Here is a 16,850-nt window from a genome sequence, read left to right as displayed (position 1 = left end):
CCTTCATTTCTAGCATTCTTGTTTTATTCTTTCTGTCTTTTAAATAAGCTCTCCCATTCACTTCTGGCCTGAAAAGTGTGTTAGGAAGTCTACGGGGGTTCCTTTGTTTGTAACTCATCTTCTTCTCTTGCTGCTTTTTAGGTTCTTTCTGTCTTGCCCGGCTAGTGTGCCTCAGTGGTTGAGCATCAACCCATGAATTCAATTGAATCCATGGTTCAATTCCCAGTCAGGGCGCAGGCTCAGGTTGTGGGATCGATCCCCAGTATGGGAAGTGCAGCAGTCAGATGGTCCATGAGTCTCTCTCATCACTAATGTTTCTACCTTTCTCTCCCTTTCTCTCTCTGAAAATCAATAAAAACATATTTTTAAAAGTGTTAAAATTCGTTGTCTTTGACTTTTAACAATTTAATTATAATATGTGTTGGTGTGGCTCTATTCAGGTTCAATCTATTTGGGAATTTGGGGGCCTCTTGAATCTAGATGTGTATTTCTCTTCCCAAGTTTGGGGATTTTTCAGCTATTATTGCTTTAAATATACTGTTATGTCCTGTGTCATTTCTCCTTCTGAAATTCCCATTGCGAATATTTGGGGGGGCCCTGGCCAGGTAGCTCAGTTGTTTTTAGATCTGTTCCAATTTGCCAAGGCTGTAGATCCCATCCCATCAGAGCACATACAAGAAGCAACCAGTGAATGCATAAATAAGTGGAAGAACCAAATGATGTTTCTCCTCCTTTACCCCCTTTTCTCTAAAACTCAATAAAATTTTCTAAAAATAATTTTTTAATTGTGTCCCATTAGTTCCATAGGTTTTCTGCACTCTTTTTCATTATTTTCTTTTTGCTCCGACTGGATAATTTCAAATGTCCTATCTTTTGGGTCACTGGTTCTTTCTTCTGCATGATTAAATCTGTTCTTGAAGCTCTCTCTTGAATTCTTCAATTTAATTATTATATTTTTCAGGTTTTGGGGGGGGGGGTGTTTCAATGGTTTCTATTTGTTTTGTTCATGCAGTGTTTTCCTAATTTTATTTAATCTGTATATTCTTTTAACTCAATAAACTTCTTTAAAAAATTGTAGAACTCTGTTTCTTTAGGGTCAATTTTTAGAGATTTATTAGTTTTCTTTAGGGTTGTCATGTTTATGATGTATGCGTACGTGTGTGGGGCGGTGAGAAAGAGAAAGAGAAGATAAAAGAGAGGAGAGAGGAGAGAGGAGAGAGGAGAGAGGAGAGAGGAGAGAGGAGAGAGGAGAGAGGAGAGGAGAGAGGAGAGAGGAGAGAGGAGAGAGGAGAGAGGAGAGAGGAGAGAGAGGGAGAGGGAGGGAGAGAGAGAGAGAGAGAGAGAGAGATCCTGATTCCTTAGTTGGTATCTATACATTTAAGTGGTCACCTCTCCCAGACTTTGCAGGTTTGTGTTGGGAGCGTTTCACTCATCAGCCTAGCCTGGGTCTCGGGATGTGTCTGCTGGTAGTGTCCTTGAGCAGACGGAGTCCACTGTTAAGAGTCTATCCAGAGCAAGGTAACTGTTTGAGCCCCGAGATCAGATGCGGGGTGTGCCACCGGCTGAGAACAGGCTGCTGGCTTGGCTTGCTGCCCCCATGAGGCCCTAGGATGAGCTCCGTGGCTGGCAGAATTCTCCATCAGCCTTCCTGGATGGTCAGGCCTGGGTGGGGCTGGGAAGTATCTTCCCCGCCCTGGCAGGACAGCAGGACAGCACCCAGGGCCTGCGTGGCTCATTGTTTGGGGAGCCAATTAGGCAAGAGTGTGCACTGAATATCCTGGTCATGGAGCGCCTTCCCCCCCCCTCTCTCTCTCTGTCACGCACACACACACCATAAACTTGACACCTGAAGACGGGAAGATAGTCTCTGATCCAGTGCCACTGGAGGCAGGGCTGTCGGAGGGCTGTGCAGCCTGTGGGCTCTGGTGAGGCTCCCCGGGCAGGTGGCTGAGTGCTTTATTCGGCTCTAAATGGGGCTACAAATCCGTGTCCCAGCCTGGGAGCAGCAGCAGCTCCAAGGCCGCTGAGGCTCTTTGTGGTCTTGACTTAACTGAATCATCCCCACCTTTCCCAGCCAAAAGGGCAGCAGGCTTTGCTCTGGGGCAGTAGCCCTGCCCACCCCCCTCCCTGAGCAAGCCTTGCTGGGTTCCACTTCTCACCAGCCCTTCCTGTCGGAGGGGCCAGGAGCTGGCCCCCAGCTACTGAGGCTGTGACTGGGCATGGGCAGTCCGGGCTCCAGGGCCAGCAAAAAACCCTTGTTTGAGGACCCCAAGCCCCCAGTCTGACTACACCAGCACCTCATCTCTGCACACAAGTAAAGCCACTGATAGGATGACTACTCCAGCCTGCAGGTTGGAACCTGGTCTGCCGAGTCCAAGGCCGGGTGCTGGGAGCCCGTCCCCTTCTCCGTCACAATCACTTCCCGGTGGCCAAGCCCCACGTCCCCTGCAACTCGTCTGGCAAAACCGGAGCAGGGCTCCCAGCACGTGACCCCAGGCTCCCTGTTGCCTTTGGAGGAACCACAGGCTCAGGGGAGACGCCTTGGTGTGCGACGCTGTCAGCCTGTGGCCACTGCGTCTCTGGTGCTGGTCTCACTGTGAACAGTGTCAGCTCCTTCTCTCACAGGGGAGGTCAGGAAAAACACGTTGCCCTCTGGTGACATGGCTCCCTCACGCGGTGCTGAGCGGTCCTGAGGACGCGCATGGAGTAATTCTGTAACCCTCACACAGCTTTATAAGCCACTGCTAACCCGCTGGACAGACGTTCACATCGAGGCAGAGAATGAGGCGGGAGCCCTTGCCTGTTTCCTGCCTCCTGCTTCTAGCCCACAAGTGGACTCACCATGCTGTTCCATACCCACCCCCACCCCAGCAGACACGCTCTTCTTCATGATGCACTGCCCTCCCGGGGCCTCTGTGGACACCTGCTGGGTAGCAGCCTCGGCGGAAGTGCAGGCATGTGGATTGGAGACGCCAGGAACTGAGGTACCCACCGGGCTTCCAACTATCAGGACATTGTGACAGCCACACTTCCCATCGCCACTGAGAGAGCTGGCGTGGGACTGGCTGCCCCACCCAGCACCCCTCCCACCCAACTCCCCTCCCACCCAGCACCCCTCCACTGCCCAGCACCCCTCCCACCCAACACCTCTCCACCCAGCACCCCTCCCACCCAACACCTCTCCACCCAGCACCCCTCCCACCCAACTCCCCTCCCACCCAGCACCCCTCCCCTGCCCAGCACCCCTCCACTGCCCAGCACCCCTCCCACCCAACACCTCTCCACCCAGCACCCCTCCCACCCAACTCGGCTCCCACCCAGCACCCCTCCACTGCCCAGCACCCCTCCCACCCAACTCCCCTCCCACCCAGCACCCCTCCACTGCCCAGCACCCCTCCACTGCCCAGCACCCCTCCACTGCCCAGCACCCCTCCCACCCAACACCTCTCCACCCAGCACCCCTCCCACCCAACACCTCTCCACCCAGCACCCCTCCCACCCAGTACCCTTCCCCCTCCCGGAACCTCTTCCTGCCTGGGCACCCCTCCCTAGCCTGGCACCCCTCCCAGCCCAGCAGCCTCCCCCCACAGCACCCTCCCCACCCAGTACCCCCCCTCCCAGAACCCCTCCCCAGCCCAGCCCTGCCTCAGGCTCTGAATGAGGGTACTCCCCACACTGCAGAACCCTCCCTGAAGCTGGGGGGCCCCTGCCTCATCCCTGGACATGGATTCAGGCCGAGCTTTGGACCAAGAGGGCACTCGCTCGGGCCACAGAGCCAGGAGGTGTCCTAAGGCCAGAGCATCCTTCTCACCGCGGCCGGCCGTCCTGTGTGGCGCTCCGGCAGCCGAGGGGTGGGGCGGATTACCTGAGGGAGTGCTGCTCCGGGAGGAAGCGGTCCACGGCTCTCAAAGGGCTCTGGGGGGCCTCTGCTCCGGGGTCAGGCCTCGGCCCTCCTGCAGCGGGAGGAGCAGCCTGCTCTGTCCTCCCATGAAATCTCCGGGAGGGGCTGATCCCTTTGTGGCCGCCCAGGAGGCACGGATGGCCTGGACGGAGCGGCTTCTGCCCCATCTGAGCACCGAGCCCGGGACATGCAGCTTATTCAAAACCAAGGTCCTTTAAAACCGTTTCTCAGACTCGGCCTGGAAGTTTCCAAACCAGCTCCCGGCTCCGCCGCACCTGCCACCTGCTCACTCGGACAGCTCGGTGCTCCCGGCCTCCGGTCAGACCAGTGGGCGCTGAGCGCCAGCACAGGCTCAAGGCTCCCCAGCAGCGAGGGGAAGCCCTGGGGGAGGGGGGGGTGTCTGGGAGGCCTGAAAAGGTGCCTGTAAACCTTGGCGGGAGGGGGCTTACTCAGCTGGAAGCCACCTCCCTCCTGGGACCCGTCTGCACCCGCAGAAGGCGAGGGGAAGACGGAGTGGCTGAGGTAGGGGCAGGAGTGCGGTGGCTGGAACCTGGCTCTCGGAGACACACGGGCCTGAGTGACGCTGAGCTGTGGCCATTTACCCTCTCTGAGCCTGTTTCCTCATCTACAAAACAGCGCCCACCTTATCGGGTAAAAGGACCGCACGAGGCAACACGAACAGCACTGGCATCCAGGTGCCCCGGAAGGCTCCCACTTTCTCCCCTCCCTCCTCCAGAGTGAGTGGCCCGGGCCCACAGGAGCCGGGTCAGTGCGCATGCTCGCCTTGAAGCTGGTTTTCCTCTGCAAACCCATGGCACAGGCCACCTCACGCTGGCTCCGAGCACGTCTGCTGCTGCAGACCCAGGAGCGGTGTTGTGTGGGTGTTCACACCCCTGGAGGGGGGTGCCCCCCAACTGCCTGCTTGGCCTCCCAGGGGGGTGGGACAGGAGGAGGAAGGGAGCGGTGGCGGTCAGCACCTCCCAAGGCCGGTCAGCACCTCCCAAGGCCGGTCGGCACCTCCCAAGGCCGCAGCAGGGGCCAGGGGCTCCAGGGCACAGGGCGGGGCAGGATCTGCCTGGTAGGGAGCTTAGCTACTTGCTCCAGGACCCCGCTCTTAAAGGGGCCAGAGCCTCGATTTCCTCGCCCCTAGGAACGAAGATGGCAATCCCCGCATCACTAGTGTGTTGTGATCACTTCAGCTTCCTAGACATGCTGTGAACATTAACACACGTTGTGGTGGTGGTGTTAATCCTCCCCAGAAGATATTCTCCCATTAGTTTTTAGAGAGAGCAGAAGAGAGAGGGAGAGACAGAGAAACATCGACGTGAGAGAAACACATCCACTGGTTGCCTCCTGCACGAGCCCCAACCAGGTTCCGAGGAGGAGCCTCAACCAAAGTACATACCCTTGACCGGAATTGAACCCGAGAGCCTTTGGTCCACAAACTGATGCTCTACCCACTGAGCTACAGTGGCCAGGGCTCCTTCTTGTTCTCACGAGGGAGGAGGCAAGGCCCAGAGGACACACGCACACAGCGGCCGTGTAGAAAATGGGCCAGCAGGTTTAATGGAGGCACAAACGGGCTTGTTACAGAGATGGGGCGACGCGTACGCTAGTCCCGTAGGATCAGCCACGGAACACGGGCTTGTTCTGTGTGGCAGACTGAGCCGAGCCGCAGATGAAGAAAAAGCATCGGTCTCCGTTTCCTAGTCCATGACTAAGAGGTCCGAGGAGGGAGAGGGAGGCTCGGTCTCCGTGCACTAGAGGCCAGGGCAGCACCACAGCGTTCCGGATAAGAACGGCCTGACACAGATGTCAGAGGACGTGTCGGGGGACCCCCGGGGCCGCTGGTGAGAGGGTGCAGGGGCTGTGCAGATCGGGCTGAGCAGGGGGCACAGTAGAAAACAGAGACAGAAACAGCACGGGGCACACCCCGGGTGAAGGGCGGGAGGCCCTGAGCCTGCCAGCTTCCCGGGCAGCTGTCGTCAGCTGTGTGCGGAGACCTGAGAAGCACGGGAGGGCTCCGGGCGGAGCCAGCAAAGGGCAGGGGCCCTGGGGACAGCACAGTGCGGCCGAGGGAAAGGCTGGGCCCAATCCTGAGACAGTCAAAGGAGAAACAGAGAACTCAAAAAAGGGGATGTTTTAAAAAAGGGGGGAGGAAGGAGGAGAAAGGAAAGGAACGGCCTGAGCTCAGGCGCTGAGGTTCTGGAGAGACAGCGTCCCAGGCGCAGGCACCAGAGCTGGGGCGCGGGGCCTGCTCAGGGAGGACGGCCGGATGTCTCACTGCGGCCCGGCACCAGCGCCTGCGGTGCCCGAAGGGGCGTGTCCTCGCAGGCTCAGACGTCCCGGTCAGCCCGCAGTCCGCTCTGGTCACTGCAGGGCGCACTGCCCTCAGATCTGCCATCCTCTCCACAGCCCGCTTCCCCCGAAGATCTCCGTCCGAGGCAGCGGCAGGCCCCCCTCGGCCGGGGAGATGCGGGGCCACACCGCTGGGCCTCAGCAGCGGTGCACCTGCAGCCTGTTGTTCTCGTCCAGGCTCAGCTGCAGGAGGCCCGGCGCTGCTGGTGTGGGCACTAAGCACAGAGGCCTGGCCACCAGGTGAAGGAGAACTGCGCACAGCTGAGCACCAGGGAGGCCAGGGAGGAGGGGAGGGAGGAGAGGAAGGAAGGGCCAGGGGAGGAAGGGCAGGGGAGGAGGGGAGGGGAGGAAGGGGAGGGGAGGAAGGAGGGGAGGAAGGGGAGGGGAGAGAAGAAGGGGAGGGGAGGAAGGGGAGGGGAGGAAGGGGAGGGGAGGAAGGGGAGGGGAGGAAGAGGAGGGAGAGGAGGAAGGGGAGGGGAGGAAGGGGAGGGGAGGAAGGGGAGGGGAGGAGGAGGAAGGGCAGGGGAGGAAGGGCAGGGAGGAAGGGGAGGGGAGGAGAGGGAGGAAGGGGAGGGGAGGAGGGCAGGGGAAGAGGGCAGGGGAGGAAGGGCAGGGAGGAAGGGCAGGGAGGAAGGGGAGGGGAGGAAGGGCAGGAGAGGAAGGGGAGGGGAGGAAGGGAGGGGAGGAAGGGCAGGGAGGAAGGGGAGGGGAAGGAAGGGGAGAGGAAGGGGAGGGGAGGAAGGGGAGGGGAGGAAGGGGAGGGGGGAGGGAGGGAAGAGAGGAAGGGCAGGGGAGGAAGGGACAGGGGAGGAAGGGCAGGGGAGGAAGGGAGGAAGGGCAGGGGAGGAAGGGCAGGGGAGGAAGGGAGGAAGGGCAGGGGAGGAAGGGAGGGGAGGAAGGGGGAGGGAGGAGGGGAGGGGAGGAAGGGCAGGGGAGGAAGGGGAGGGGAGGAAGGGGAGGGGAGGAAGGGGAGGGGAGGAGAGAGAGGAAGGGGAGGGGAGGAAGGGAGGGGAGGAGGGCAGGGGAGGAAGGGCAGGGGAGGAAGGGAGGGGAAGAAGGGCAGGGAAGGAAGGGGAGGGGAGGAAGGGCAGGGGAAGAAGGGGAGGGGAGAAAGGGGAGGGGAGGAGGGGAGGGAGGAAGGGAGGGGAGGAAGGGGAGGGAGGGAAGGTAGGGGAGGGAGGGGAGGGGAGGGAAGCAGGGAGGAAGAGGAGGGGAGGAAGAGGGAGGGAAGGAAGGGGAGGGGAGGAGGGGAGGGGAGGAAGGGGAGGGAGGAAGGGCAGGGGAGGAAGAGGAGGGGAGGAAGAGGAAGGAAGGAATTGGAGGGGAGGAGGGGAGGGGAGGAAGGGGAGGGGAGGAAGGGGAGGGGAGGAAGGGCAGGGGAGGAAGGGCAGGGGAGGAAGGGAGGAAGCCAAACAAGATAGTCCTCGGACCCCCAGGACCTTAACAGCCGCAGCCCAGCTCAGCACCGGCTACAGCAGGAAGGGGCGCGGGCTGGAGAGCCGGCTGAAAGGATATAATGTGGGGTCACTCCTGTAGCGGTCCAGCCACCGCCGGTTAGCCTCGATCATGCCCTGCAGACCGGCACTGCCCGCCTCAGGGGCGTGCGAGAGGGGGTGCTGCAGGAGGCGGAGCTGCTCCCTGGAGGAGGAGGCAGGCCGGAGGCCGGGGAAGCCTGTGACTTGGGCGCACAGGAGCACAGGCCCCTTCCTCCGACGTCAGCTCCAGGCTGGGCTGTGGGGCTGCTGCAGCTACGCAGCTCGCCCACTGGCAGGAGGCCCTGGGACTGCCTCCCCCAGCTGGTACTCCTGACACCCACACTGTGGGCTCCGCAGATCCTGGCCCACCTCAGCGTCCCCTCCCACTGGTCAGAGGGGTGGGGGTGCTAATAGCTGGGGCCTGTGTGGGAGACACGTGGCAAGAAGGCTGTGAGAAACGCTGGCCCATGTGTCTCCCCAACAGGGCGCCCCTCCTCCAGATGCTCCTCGCAAAGACAGAGGCCCGCTCCAGGCGGAGCTGGAGGGCTGCGGAGGGCCGTGCCAGGGGCTGCCAGGGCTGCTTCCTCTCATGAGGGCACTTCCTCATGGAGCTGGGCTCCAGGACTCTCCTCTGCGGTGTGGAGGGGCGGCTGGGACCCAGGCCCACCGGAGCCCCAGGGCTGCCACCCTCAGAGGTGGTGCCAGAGCTGCAGGGAGTCTTACCTGGCAGACACGTAGCCCAGCCTGTTCTCCAAGGGGGCAGGGCTGCTGCAGAGGCCGGGGCTCCCAGCTGGGAAGCAGGAAGCAATGGCTCAGGACAGGGGCCAGCCGACCCTGCTCCCCAACACCTCCGCCTCCTCACAACAGAAAAGGCAGCCCCCCCACAAAGAGACCCGCCCGGGGAGGCCTGCAGCAGCGGGAAGTGCAGGTGGGAGACGAGTCACCCTGCCCATTTCATCTCCAAAGTGGAGCCCACTTTTGTCTCCATTTCCAGTCGCCTCGATTCCCAGTCAGGGCACCTGCTGGGTTGCAGGCTTGACTCCCAGCGTAGCGCATGCAAGAGGCAGCCCATCCAAGTTTCTCTCTCATTGATGTTCTACCTCGCTATCCCTCTCCCTTCCCCTCTCTCTGAACATCAGTAAAAACATTTTTAAAAAACAAATGACAACCGCGGAGGGGATAGGCCTAAAGCACACGTGTCAAACACAAGGCCCGCGGGCCAAATCCGTCCCGCCAGGCCTTGCAATGTGGCCCGCACCACGCTGTCATCACTGCACTCCGCTGCGTTTCCATCACAATGACAGTTTATGACTGTTCAGCAAACCATTCGGCCCGCGATGTAGGCTGGATTTTAGATTTTGGCCCCTTCTCTGATTGAGTTCGACACCCCTAGCCTAAAGGAAAGCTTTACGTGAAACACCGGCTAAGGCACAGCTCCCGGGCGCTCCTGATGGTGAAGACGACAGCCGCCATTCTGTGCGCTCAGGAGCCACCAGGCCCCAGGGGCCCACCGAGCCGGTGCTGGCCCGGCCAGGCTGCTTCCCCAGGGGCCAGCCAGCGGAGCAGTGACCCAAAGCTGAGAGGAGGGGGAGGGGAAGAAAGCAGAGGAGGAGGGGAGGCTGGGCCCAGAGTGCCGGCAGGCGGCCGAGGAAGCTCACCTGGGAAGTACTTGCGCCACTTCTCCACCAGGAAGTCATCCACGGCCTGCGTGGCGGAGGCGGAGGAGAGCCGGGGGCCCAGCCCCGGGTCCCAGGCCCACTGGGTGGGGGTCCCCCGGACGGAGGGGGGCGGGGGCGGCTGCGGTGGAGGCGGAGGCGGCGGGGTGCTGAGGACCCCCAGCAGGCTGAGGACCTGGTGCAGCTGGCTGCTGATGCTCTGCAGGGAGCTGTCCAAGCACCGGAGCTTGTGGGGGAAGGCGGGGCCGGGCAGAATGCCTGAAAGGGAAAAGGCAGGAGGTGAGGACCCAGGCCCCGCGGGCACCGCGGCTCGGCGGAGGGAGGGCCCTGTTCCTGCCAGAGCCGGAGTGGCTCCTCCTCACCAGCACCCGCTGAGGACCTGCTCAGACACGGCTCCCAGAGGCCCTCACGGCGCCGAGGAGGGGTGGCCGGCTTCCCTCTCCGCCGAAGCCCGTCCTTCCCCAGCCGCCCTCCCGCTCCTCCCTGCGGCCACCGCTCACCCTGAGGCAGGGGACAGGAGTCTGAGCTTCCACTGTTCGTGTCTTCCGAGTCGCTGAGGTCAAAGGTCACCACCTTCTTGGTGGGGGGCCCTCTCAGAGTGTCCCCATCCAGAGCCTGCGGGTAGAAGCAGCAGCTCTGCTGGCCTCGCCTGCGCCTCTGCCCACTGGCTTTGTGCTGGACGGCCCTCCCCCCTCCCCGGGCGGCTCTTTGGGCCGGGTTCCTGAGGGCACTCCTGCGGCTGCCTCGCCGGTGGGGGTTGTCGGGGGGGCCCTAACAGAACTCACCAAACCCACCTGAGACGCAGGCAGGCAGGCCACCAGGCCCAGGCTGATGCCCACCCTCTGTCCCCCAGTAAACTCGCCCTGCAGGGTCTCCCCACCCTCCCAGGGCGTCTCCTCCCGGAACACCAGTCCTCAGGCTCCGCGGCCGGGGAAGGGCCAGGGCCAGATCCTCTCCCAAGAAGCTTCAGCAAGGAGCTCCGGGTCTCAGAGCCACGCAGCACAAATAACCCAAACCCAAGCTGAAGGCACGCCGTTCCCCGCCCGGAGCCCTCCCGGCTGCACGGCCAGGGCTCACCTGGGCCCGCAGAGAGGCCTCCAGCTCGCTCAGCTTCTCCTCCTTCCTCTGCAGCAGGCTGCGGCCTCTCCGCATGGCAGACTGCATCTCGCCCAGGTGCCGGGCCTCCTGCAGCCAAGGCGGGGAACCTGAGTGACCCACCGACGCTGGGCCCAGCTCGCCCTCTGCTCGCTGGGTTACCGTGGAAACTCACTTCGCTCTCAGTCTAGATTCTCATCCCAGAGAACGGCTCTGTTCATCCCGGAGCTCACCTGAGCTACGGTACGTCACCGGGGGCGCTGGGCGTGAAATCAGAGGCGCTTACTGCCCTCTTCCCCCAGCAAACGGGGTAACGCTGCCCCCAGCACATCACCTGCGGTTCCTGGGAGGCCAGGCGGTTCCATCAGAGCGTCCTGCACCCGGTGCCCAGCTCGCGAGAATCTCCACCCCCCGCCCACAGCCCAGAGCCTCAGACTGGGCATCCGCCCTCGTGGGTCCCCACATGAGCAGTGGAGGGCACAGCCGGCTCCCAGCCGCCCTCCCCGGGCCCAGGCTGTCCTCCAGGCTCGGACCTCCTCCAGGCTCTTGTGCACGTCGCCGCCCAGGGCCTTGGTGCCCAGCAGGTCCTCGGGCGCCTCCGGAGCGGCCAGCTCGCGGCCCCAGTGCTGCTGCGCGGCTTTCAGGGCCGCCTGCCGCCGGCGCATGGAGCGTGTCTGTCGCACCAGGAAGGCCTTGGCGCTGCGGAGGGCGGCCCCCTCGGCGGAGAGGTAGTGCCGGAAGCTGATGGGAACAGGCGGGGGAGGGGTGAGAGGGCCTCAAAGACTCCAGAGCCTGCTCTGGGCCACTCCAGGCTGCTGGCAGACAGGCACCCTGAGCAGAATGTGGGCTGGGCGGGGTGGGGTGGGGCGGGGCGGGGCAGGGCTGCCGAGGATAGGAACCCCACTGTCCCGTCAGCCTGACCCTCACCCAGGCATCAGCAGATGCCAGCCTGCCGTGCCCACAGTCCAGGCGGGCACCGACTTCCCTGAGCCATGCCCACAGATGACTGCCATGACTTCGCTTCACCCGGCCGAACCCCAAACAGGACAGGCCATGGACGCACCTGTCCAAGGACGAGTCGGCGGCCTCCGGGCTCGGGGAGACAGCAGGGGGTGCCTCGTTGGTCTGCTTCTGAAGACACAGGAAAACCCGCTGACCAGGCCAGCAGGGGCACGCAATCTCCAGGCCTGAAACCCTCCCAGAGCCAACACCCCGGCCTGCTGAAGGGGTGCACTGTTCACCGAGACCCTCCGACTACGGACGTGGGGGACAGGAAGAACAGGAGCGGAGCCCCGCCCCTCCTGGGGTCCCGCCCCCCGACGCCCCAGCCACCCTGTCCCTGCGGAGGCCAGAGCCGCTCGCTCACGGTGCCAGGGGCTGTCCTCAGGTCCTCGATGTGGAGGGCGGGCTCACGCGAGGGGGAAGCACGGCCCGCCTCGGCCGCCAGCCCTTTCAGCGCCTCCTGCCTCCTCTGAGCTCCGGCCTGCAGCTCACTGCGGGCGGGGGTGCAGGAGGTGAGCGCTGGCGGGCTTGGAGCCCCACCCTGATGGGAAGGAAGACCATCTCCATCCCTCACTCCCGGCGAGCCCCTGCGGCAGCGCTGGGGCTCACACAGTGAGACCAGGACCCCAGCCGCTCCCGCCTCCTCACCCCCCTCACCCCTACAACAGGCAGCAGAGCCTGGCTCCAGCCCTGCCTGGGACAGACAGGCCGAGCAGCGGAGCCAGAGGGCACCCACCTGATGCGTTTCTGCAGCGCCTGGGCCTGGGCCTGCAGCTGGTCCACCTGGGCCTCCAGCTCCCGCTTGAGGGCCCGCAGCTCGCCCAGAGTTCTCCGGAGCTGCCGGTTCGACTCGAGCAGGTGCGTGTGCTCCTGCTTGGCCTCGTCCAGGTGCTGCTGGGTGGCTGTGGCTTCCTGGGCAGAGGGAAAGACAGAGGCACCTGGAGAAAGAGGGGGCGAAGGCAGGGAGCCGGGAAGCCCCAGGACAGGGCCCGGCGGGGCCCCCACACCGAGGTCCTCCCCGCTCCTGCCAGCCCCTCTCCCTGGCATCTGGTGCTGGCTTCCCCACATGGGGCTGCTGGTGGAATAGCCCCAGGCCCTGCAGAGACCCCGTGAACAAGAGGTGGAGGTGAGGAAGAGAGGGAGGCCAGGTGAGGAGGCCACTGCCTCTTCAGGCCCACAGCTGCCTCTCCTGGGCAGCCTCCTCCTGCGGGAGGGGACGAGCCGCAGGGCGCAGGGGCAGAAAGGCCCATCCTCTCTTGGGGGAACCATGTCTCCAAGGTCAAGGGCACCTGGGGACCCTCCACCCCCACTCCCTCACCTGAGCGTCCAGCTGAGCCAACCTGGCCTTGACCTCTTTGGCTCTGGTTTCCAGCTCCACCTCTAAATCTTGAAGTTTCTTTTCCTGCACAGAGCAAAGGCAGAGAAAAAGATGTACGTGCAGAAACGGTGCGAGGCCTTAGCTGAGGGGCAGGAGGGGTCTGACCCCAAGCCATGGCACACCTCCAGATGGGCTCCCGCTCCCTGCCAAGAGCCCACCTCTTGTTTGTGCCCAGGGTGGGCCAGGAGCAGCAGAGGTGCCAACCCCAAGGTCCTAGTGGGGCTGACCCCCTTGGCCCAGAAAACAAAGGGGCACCGATGTGCCAGACCGGGGTCGGCCAGCGAACTCCCTCCCGCAGCGCCGGCCTGCTGCCCCACCACCGCGCAGGGCCCACCTGCTCCCGGTGCCGCAGCCCCAGGCCCTCCAGCTGCCTGGCCTGCTCCTGCCTCGTGGCCTCCAGCTCCCGCTCGTGGGTCCGGCGCAGGCGCTCCAGCTCCCCAGTCAGGTGCCCCAGCAACTCGGCTCGCTGCGTCCTCTCCTGCACAAAGGGGGCCCGCCAGTAGGAAACCGCAGCCCCTCACCCCTGCCGCCTCAGGTCAGTAAGGTCAGGGACCTGCCAGTGCCCCAAGGCTCCCCCGGAGAGCAGAGTGGGCAGTGCGGTGAGGAAATGCCTGGGGAGCCTCCTACAGCTGCTGCCTCCCTCGGGGAAGAGGCCGTTAGTAAGCTCCCCCTTCCCCGCAGGTCAGGGCTGGTTTGGGAAGGGAGTCAGGTCCGCCATGGCCCGCTGGTTCTGCCCAGGAATACGGCACAGAGAGTCTGGGATCCGGGGTCCCTGGAGCCGCAGCCTAGAAGTCCGGGCAGAGGCCCAGCCGTGGGCCACAGTCAGCCACGGCCACTGCCCACAGATAGTGCAAGCCACGCCAAGAGCGGCCGCTCAGGTAAACGACCTTCTCCACCCAGGCCAAGGCTGGAGATGGGCAGGTGACGTCTGCCAGCTGTTTGGCTCCTGCCAGGCTATTTCCTGGTGTCCTGGGTTCCCACAAGCCCTGGAGGCAGGGTCAGGGTGGCCACGGCTGAGGCTTTGGATCGGACAATCCAGGCTTGAACCCTCGCTCCTGCCTGTCAGCCACGGGTGGGGGAAAGTGGCTCACGCTCCCCAACTCTCCGTTTCCTCACTTCTGAAGTGGGGGTAATGGCAGCACATATCCAGGGGGTTGAGGGCGGAATGAGCTAATCTAGGCCAAGCACTGAGAATAGGCCTGGCAGGCGGCCCACACTCAATGCCAGTGCCATCGCCGCGAAGGCAAGGGCAGCCTGCCCAACGAGGGGTCCCTCCTCACTGATGGCCGAGGCACCATGGGACTTTGCCAGGGCGGGGCCAGGGAAGACAATCTCCCACAACACTCCCGGCCTCCCTTCCCCGGCCTCCAGCCAGCTGGCCAGCGCCGTGCCACCATGTGCCTGTGGGGAGGGCGTCACCTCGGCTTCATACTGCTCTCTGGCCTCCGCCGCGGCCTGCCGGTGCTCCTCCTTCATCTTGTCCATCCTCCTCTCGTGGTCCCGTTCCACCTCCCGGCGCTTCTCTCTCAGGAGGCCACTGAGCTGCAGGGCAGGCGGCAGGATACAATGGGGGACTGAAAGGGCAGCACGCAGCACCCCCCTAAGGCCCCCCACACACACAGGTGCAGGACACGTGATGGCCACACTTCCCACCGTCTCCCACATGCAGGGCATGGCATGCAGAAGCACTGCCTCGAGGGAACCGGGCTGTGAAACGGGAGCGAAGTGCCAAAGTGAGAAGGACCCTCTGGACCAGGGTGGCTCAGTGGTCAGAGCACCCACGACAGTACCCGAGCCAGGTGCAATAACACACGCACCTCCTGCTCGTACTCCTGCAGCTGGCGAGATCTCTGCTCCGCCCACCCCTGGCTCTCCTGCTGCTGGGCCTCCTCCTTCTGCTGAACTTCCTTTACCTCCTTCTGCAGGCTGGAGACCGCCTAGGAGGGCCCCGGGGGTGACTCAGAGGGACTGGAGTGGCCAGGGGACCCACTTCCCAGGGACCCGGTGCCCCTCCCACAGGCTGCAGCGGGAGAGGCTGCCTCCCTTGTGCGGCCACAAGGGTCTGAGCGTGCGCTCAGGGCCACAGCCCAGGCTCTGCCCGCAGGCCAGGCCCGGCCCCTACCTCTCTGTGCTTGGCCTCCAGGGAGGACAGGAGCCGCGCCAGCTCAGCCCTGTGCTCTGCCTCCAGCGCTGCTGCCGCCTGGGGAGCAACGAAGGGCAGTGAGGGATGCTGGGCAGAGAAGGCTGCTGGGCAGCGATCCAGACGCAGGAGGAGCCAGGCACACCAGCCTCAATGCCGCGAGCTCAGGGGCTGAGAGAGCCTTGGGCATGAATTCCTTCTGCCAATACAGCTCAGCCCCTGACGCCTGCAACCAGCCACAGACAGGCATGTGGGCAGTGTGGAGGGCACCGAGGTGGCCCCGGCCACTGCTGCCACCCTGCCTCTGGGCGCTCGGGGACACTCCCGCTGGGGAGCGCGGCCAGGCAGGGAGGCTGCAGGTTTCGGCCCCACGCCACCTGCTGGCCTCCTGGTCTCAGCTGAGGCTCCATCCCTCACGGAAAGGAAAGAGAACCCCTCAGCCTGGCCGTTCCTCACTCAGCCTCTCCCTGGGGACAGACCCTCACACCAGAGGGACGGAGGAAGAGCGAAGGACAACTTCCTGAGCTCATCGAAGGCAGGAGAAGGGGAGGGTGGAAGGTCACCGCATGTCCCCCAAGATAAAGACGGGGATGAGGCACAGGCGTCTCAGGACCTCTGCTCTGGCTGAAGTCCTTCCAGGGATGAAGTCTCCCCAAACCACAGCCATCTCCCCTCGAACTTCCTCCCAGCCGTGGCAGCACCCAGGCGCCAGGCCCAGCAGCCCCCCCGGAACCTCTGCCTCGGCTCCCTGCAGGGACCGGCCCAGCACCTGCCCAAGGCCAGCTGGGTCACGTGGAGCAACGGGCAGAGTCTGCACCCCATCTGTGCGGACCACACTCTCCGCCCAGCGCCCACCTGCGTGCCCAAGGCCGGCTCTCCCTTCGCACCCAGTCCCTCCCCAGGCAGCCCAGGCCGTGTGGTGCCCTCAGAGAGGAGGGTCCCGCTCTGCTTGCTCACCTCTTCCCTCTCCCCTTCCAGCTGCTCCCTCCGCTGCTGCCGGGCCTTCTCCTTCTCGGCATCCAGGGCAGCCTGCTCCCTCCTCTCCGCAGCCTCCATCTCTCCCCGGAGCCGCTCCAGCACGCGCCGGCTGCCCTGCTCCAAGCTGGCCCGCTCGGCCTCCTGCAGGGCCGCCAGCTCCTCTCTCAGCCTCTGCAGGGAGGCCTGGTGCTCCGCCCTGGGCAGGCGGAAGGGAGTGAGGAAGGAGCTGAGCCTCAGGGTGGCCGTGGGGGCTGGGCAGCTCCCCGTGGGCTCTCACCTGATCCGTTCCGCATCTGCCTCTGCGCTGGACTGGACCTGGGCCCGGAGCCGGGCCAGCCTCTGGCTCTCCTCCTCTCTCATCCGCGTGCCCTCCTCCTCAGTGGCCTTCTGCAGCTGCTCCTGCAGGAGCCTGGGGAGGAGAGGCAAGGCGAGGCTGCTGAAGGCCCATGGGCTCGGCCCTCTTCCAGCCATATCCCGGCTCTCAGCTCACAGGCCTGTGGCCTGCTGGGAAGTTTCTGAAATCTTACAGGGGCGCTGGCCCAGCCTCTGGTCCTGCTGCCTCCCTACACCTCCCAGGGGAGGGGGACGGTGAACTCCCCTGCCCTTTCCTCAGCAAGCAGATCACAGGCCGCCTGATCCCCAACCAGCGTTTCTCCCCGGCTCCCTCGGTTCGCCCCATCTGACCCTGGCCTGACCCTGGTCCACATCTCTCTCTCTGCTCCAGCCACTTCAATTGAGCCAGGGTGAGTGTTAGGCTTAGGGATAGGGCCTGCGTTAGGCTAGGTTTAGGGTTAGGTTTGAATTCTTAACTTCTCTAAATAAAGCGTGACCGTTCTTTATACACATT

General features: G+C 63.6%; 1 protein-coding gene across 4 annotated transcripts in view; it reads right to left on the bottom strand.

Annotated features, from left to right (window-relative positions):
• Window positions 1-5,444: 5,444 nt before the first annotated feature.
• Window positions 5,445-16,850, bottom strand: part of CEP164 (centrosomal protein 164) — a 65,005-nt gene continuing 53,599 nt past the window's right edge. For all 4 annotated transcript variants that reach the window (XM_045577592.1, XM_045577591.1, XM_045577593.1 and 1 more), the window contains 17 exons: window positions 16,281-16,412; window positions 15,983-16,199; window positions 15,008-15,085; window positions 14,703-14,822; window positions 14,305-14,427; window positions 13,220-13,363; window positions 12,826-12,909; window positions 12,244-12,419; window positions 11,872-11,998; window positions 11,569-11,636; window positions 11,039-11,246; window positions 10,488-10,595; window positions 9,911-10,025; window positions 9,393-9,668; window positions 8,458-8,524; window positions 7,775-7,897; window positions 5,445-6,488 (listed from right to left, as the gene is read on the bottom strand). In XM_045577592.1, the coding sequence (XP_045433548.1) occupies window positions 6,398-6,488; window positions 7,775-7,897; window positions 8,458-8,524; window positions 9,393-9,668; window positions 9,911-10,025; window positions 10,488-10,595; window positions 11,039-11,246; window positions 11,569-11,636; window positions 11,872-11,998; window positions 12,244-12,419; window positions 12,826-12,909; window positions 13,220-13,363; window positions 14,305-14,427; window positions 14,703-14,822; window positions 15,008-15,085; window positions 15,983-16,199; window positions 16,281-16,412 (2,257 nt within the window). In that variant the 3' untranslated portion in view covers window positions 5,445-6,397. The remainder of the gene's footprint in view (window positions 6,489-7,774; window positions 7,898-8,457; window positions 8,525-9,392; window positions 9,669-9,910; window positions 10,026-10,487; window positions 10,596-11,038; window positions 11,247-11,568; window positions 11,637-11,871; window positions 11,999-12,243; window positions 12,420-12,825; window positions 12,910-13,219; window positions 13,364-14,304; window positions 14,428-14,702; window positions 14,823-15,007; window positions 15,086-15,982; window positions 16,200-16,280; window positions 16,413-16,850) is intronic.

This window comes from Pipistrellus kuhlii, unplaced genomic scaffold, assembly GCF_014108245.1.
Source record: "Pipistrellus kuhlii isolate mPipKuh1 unplaced genomic scaffold, mPipKuh1.p scaffold_m20_p_9, whole genome shotgun sequence".
NCBI classification, from domain to species: Eukaryota; Metazoa; Chordata; class Mammalia; order Chiroptera; family Vespertilionidae; genus Pipistrellus; species Pipistrellus kuhlii.
The sequence above is the reverse complement of the archived record's forward strand: the minus strand, read 5'-3'. Positions and strand labels throughout refer to the sequence as shown.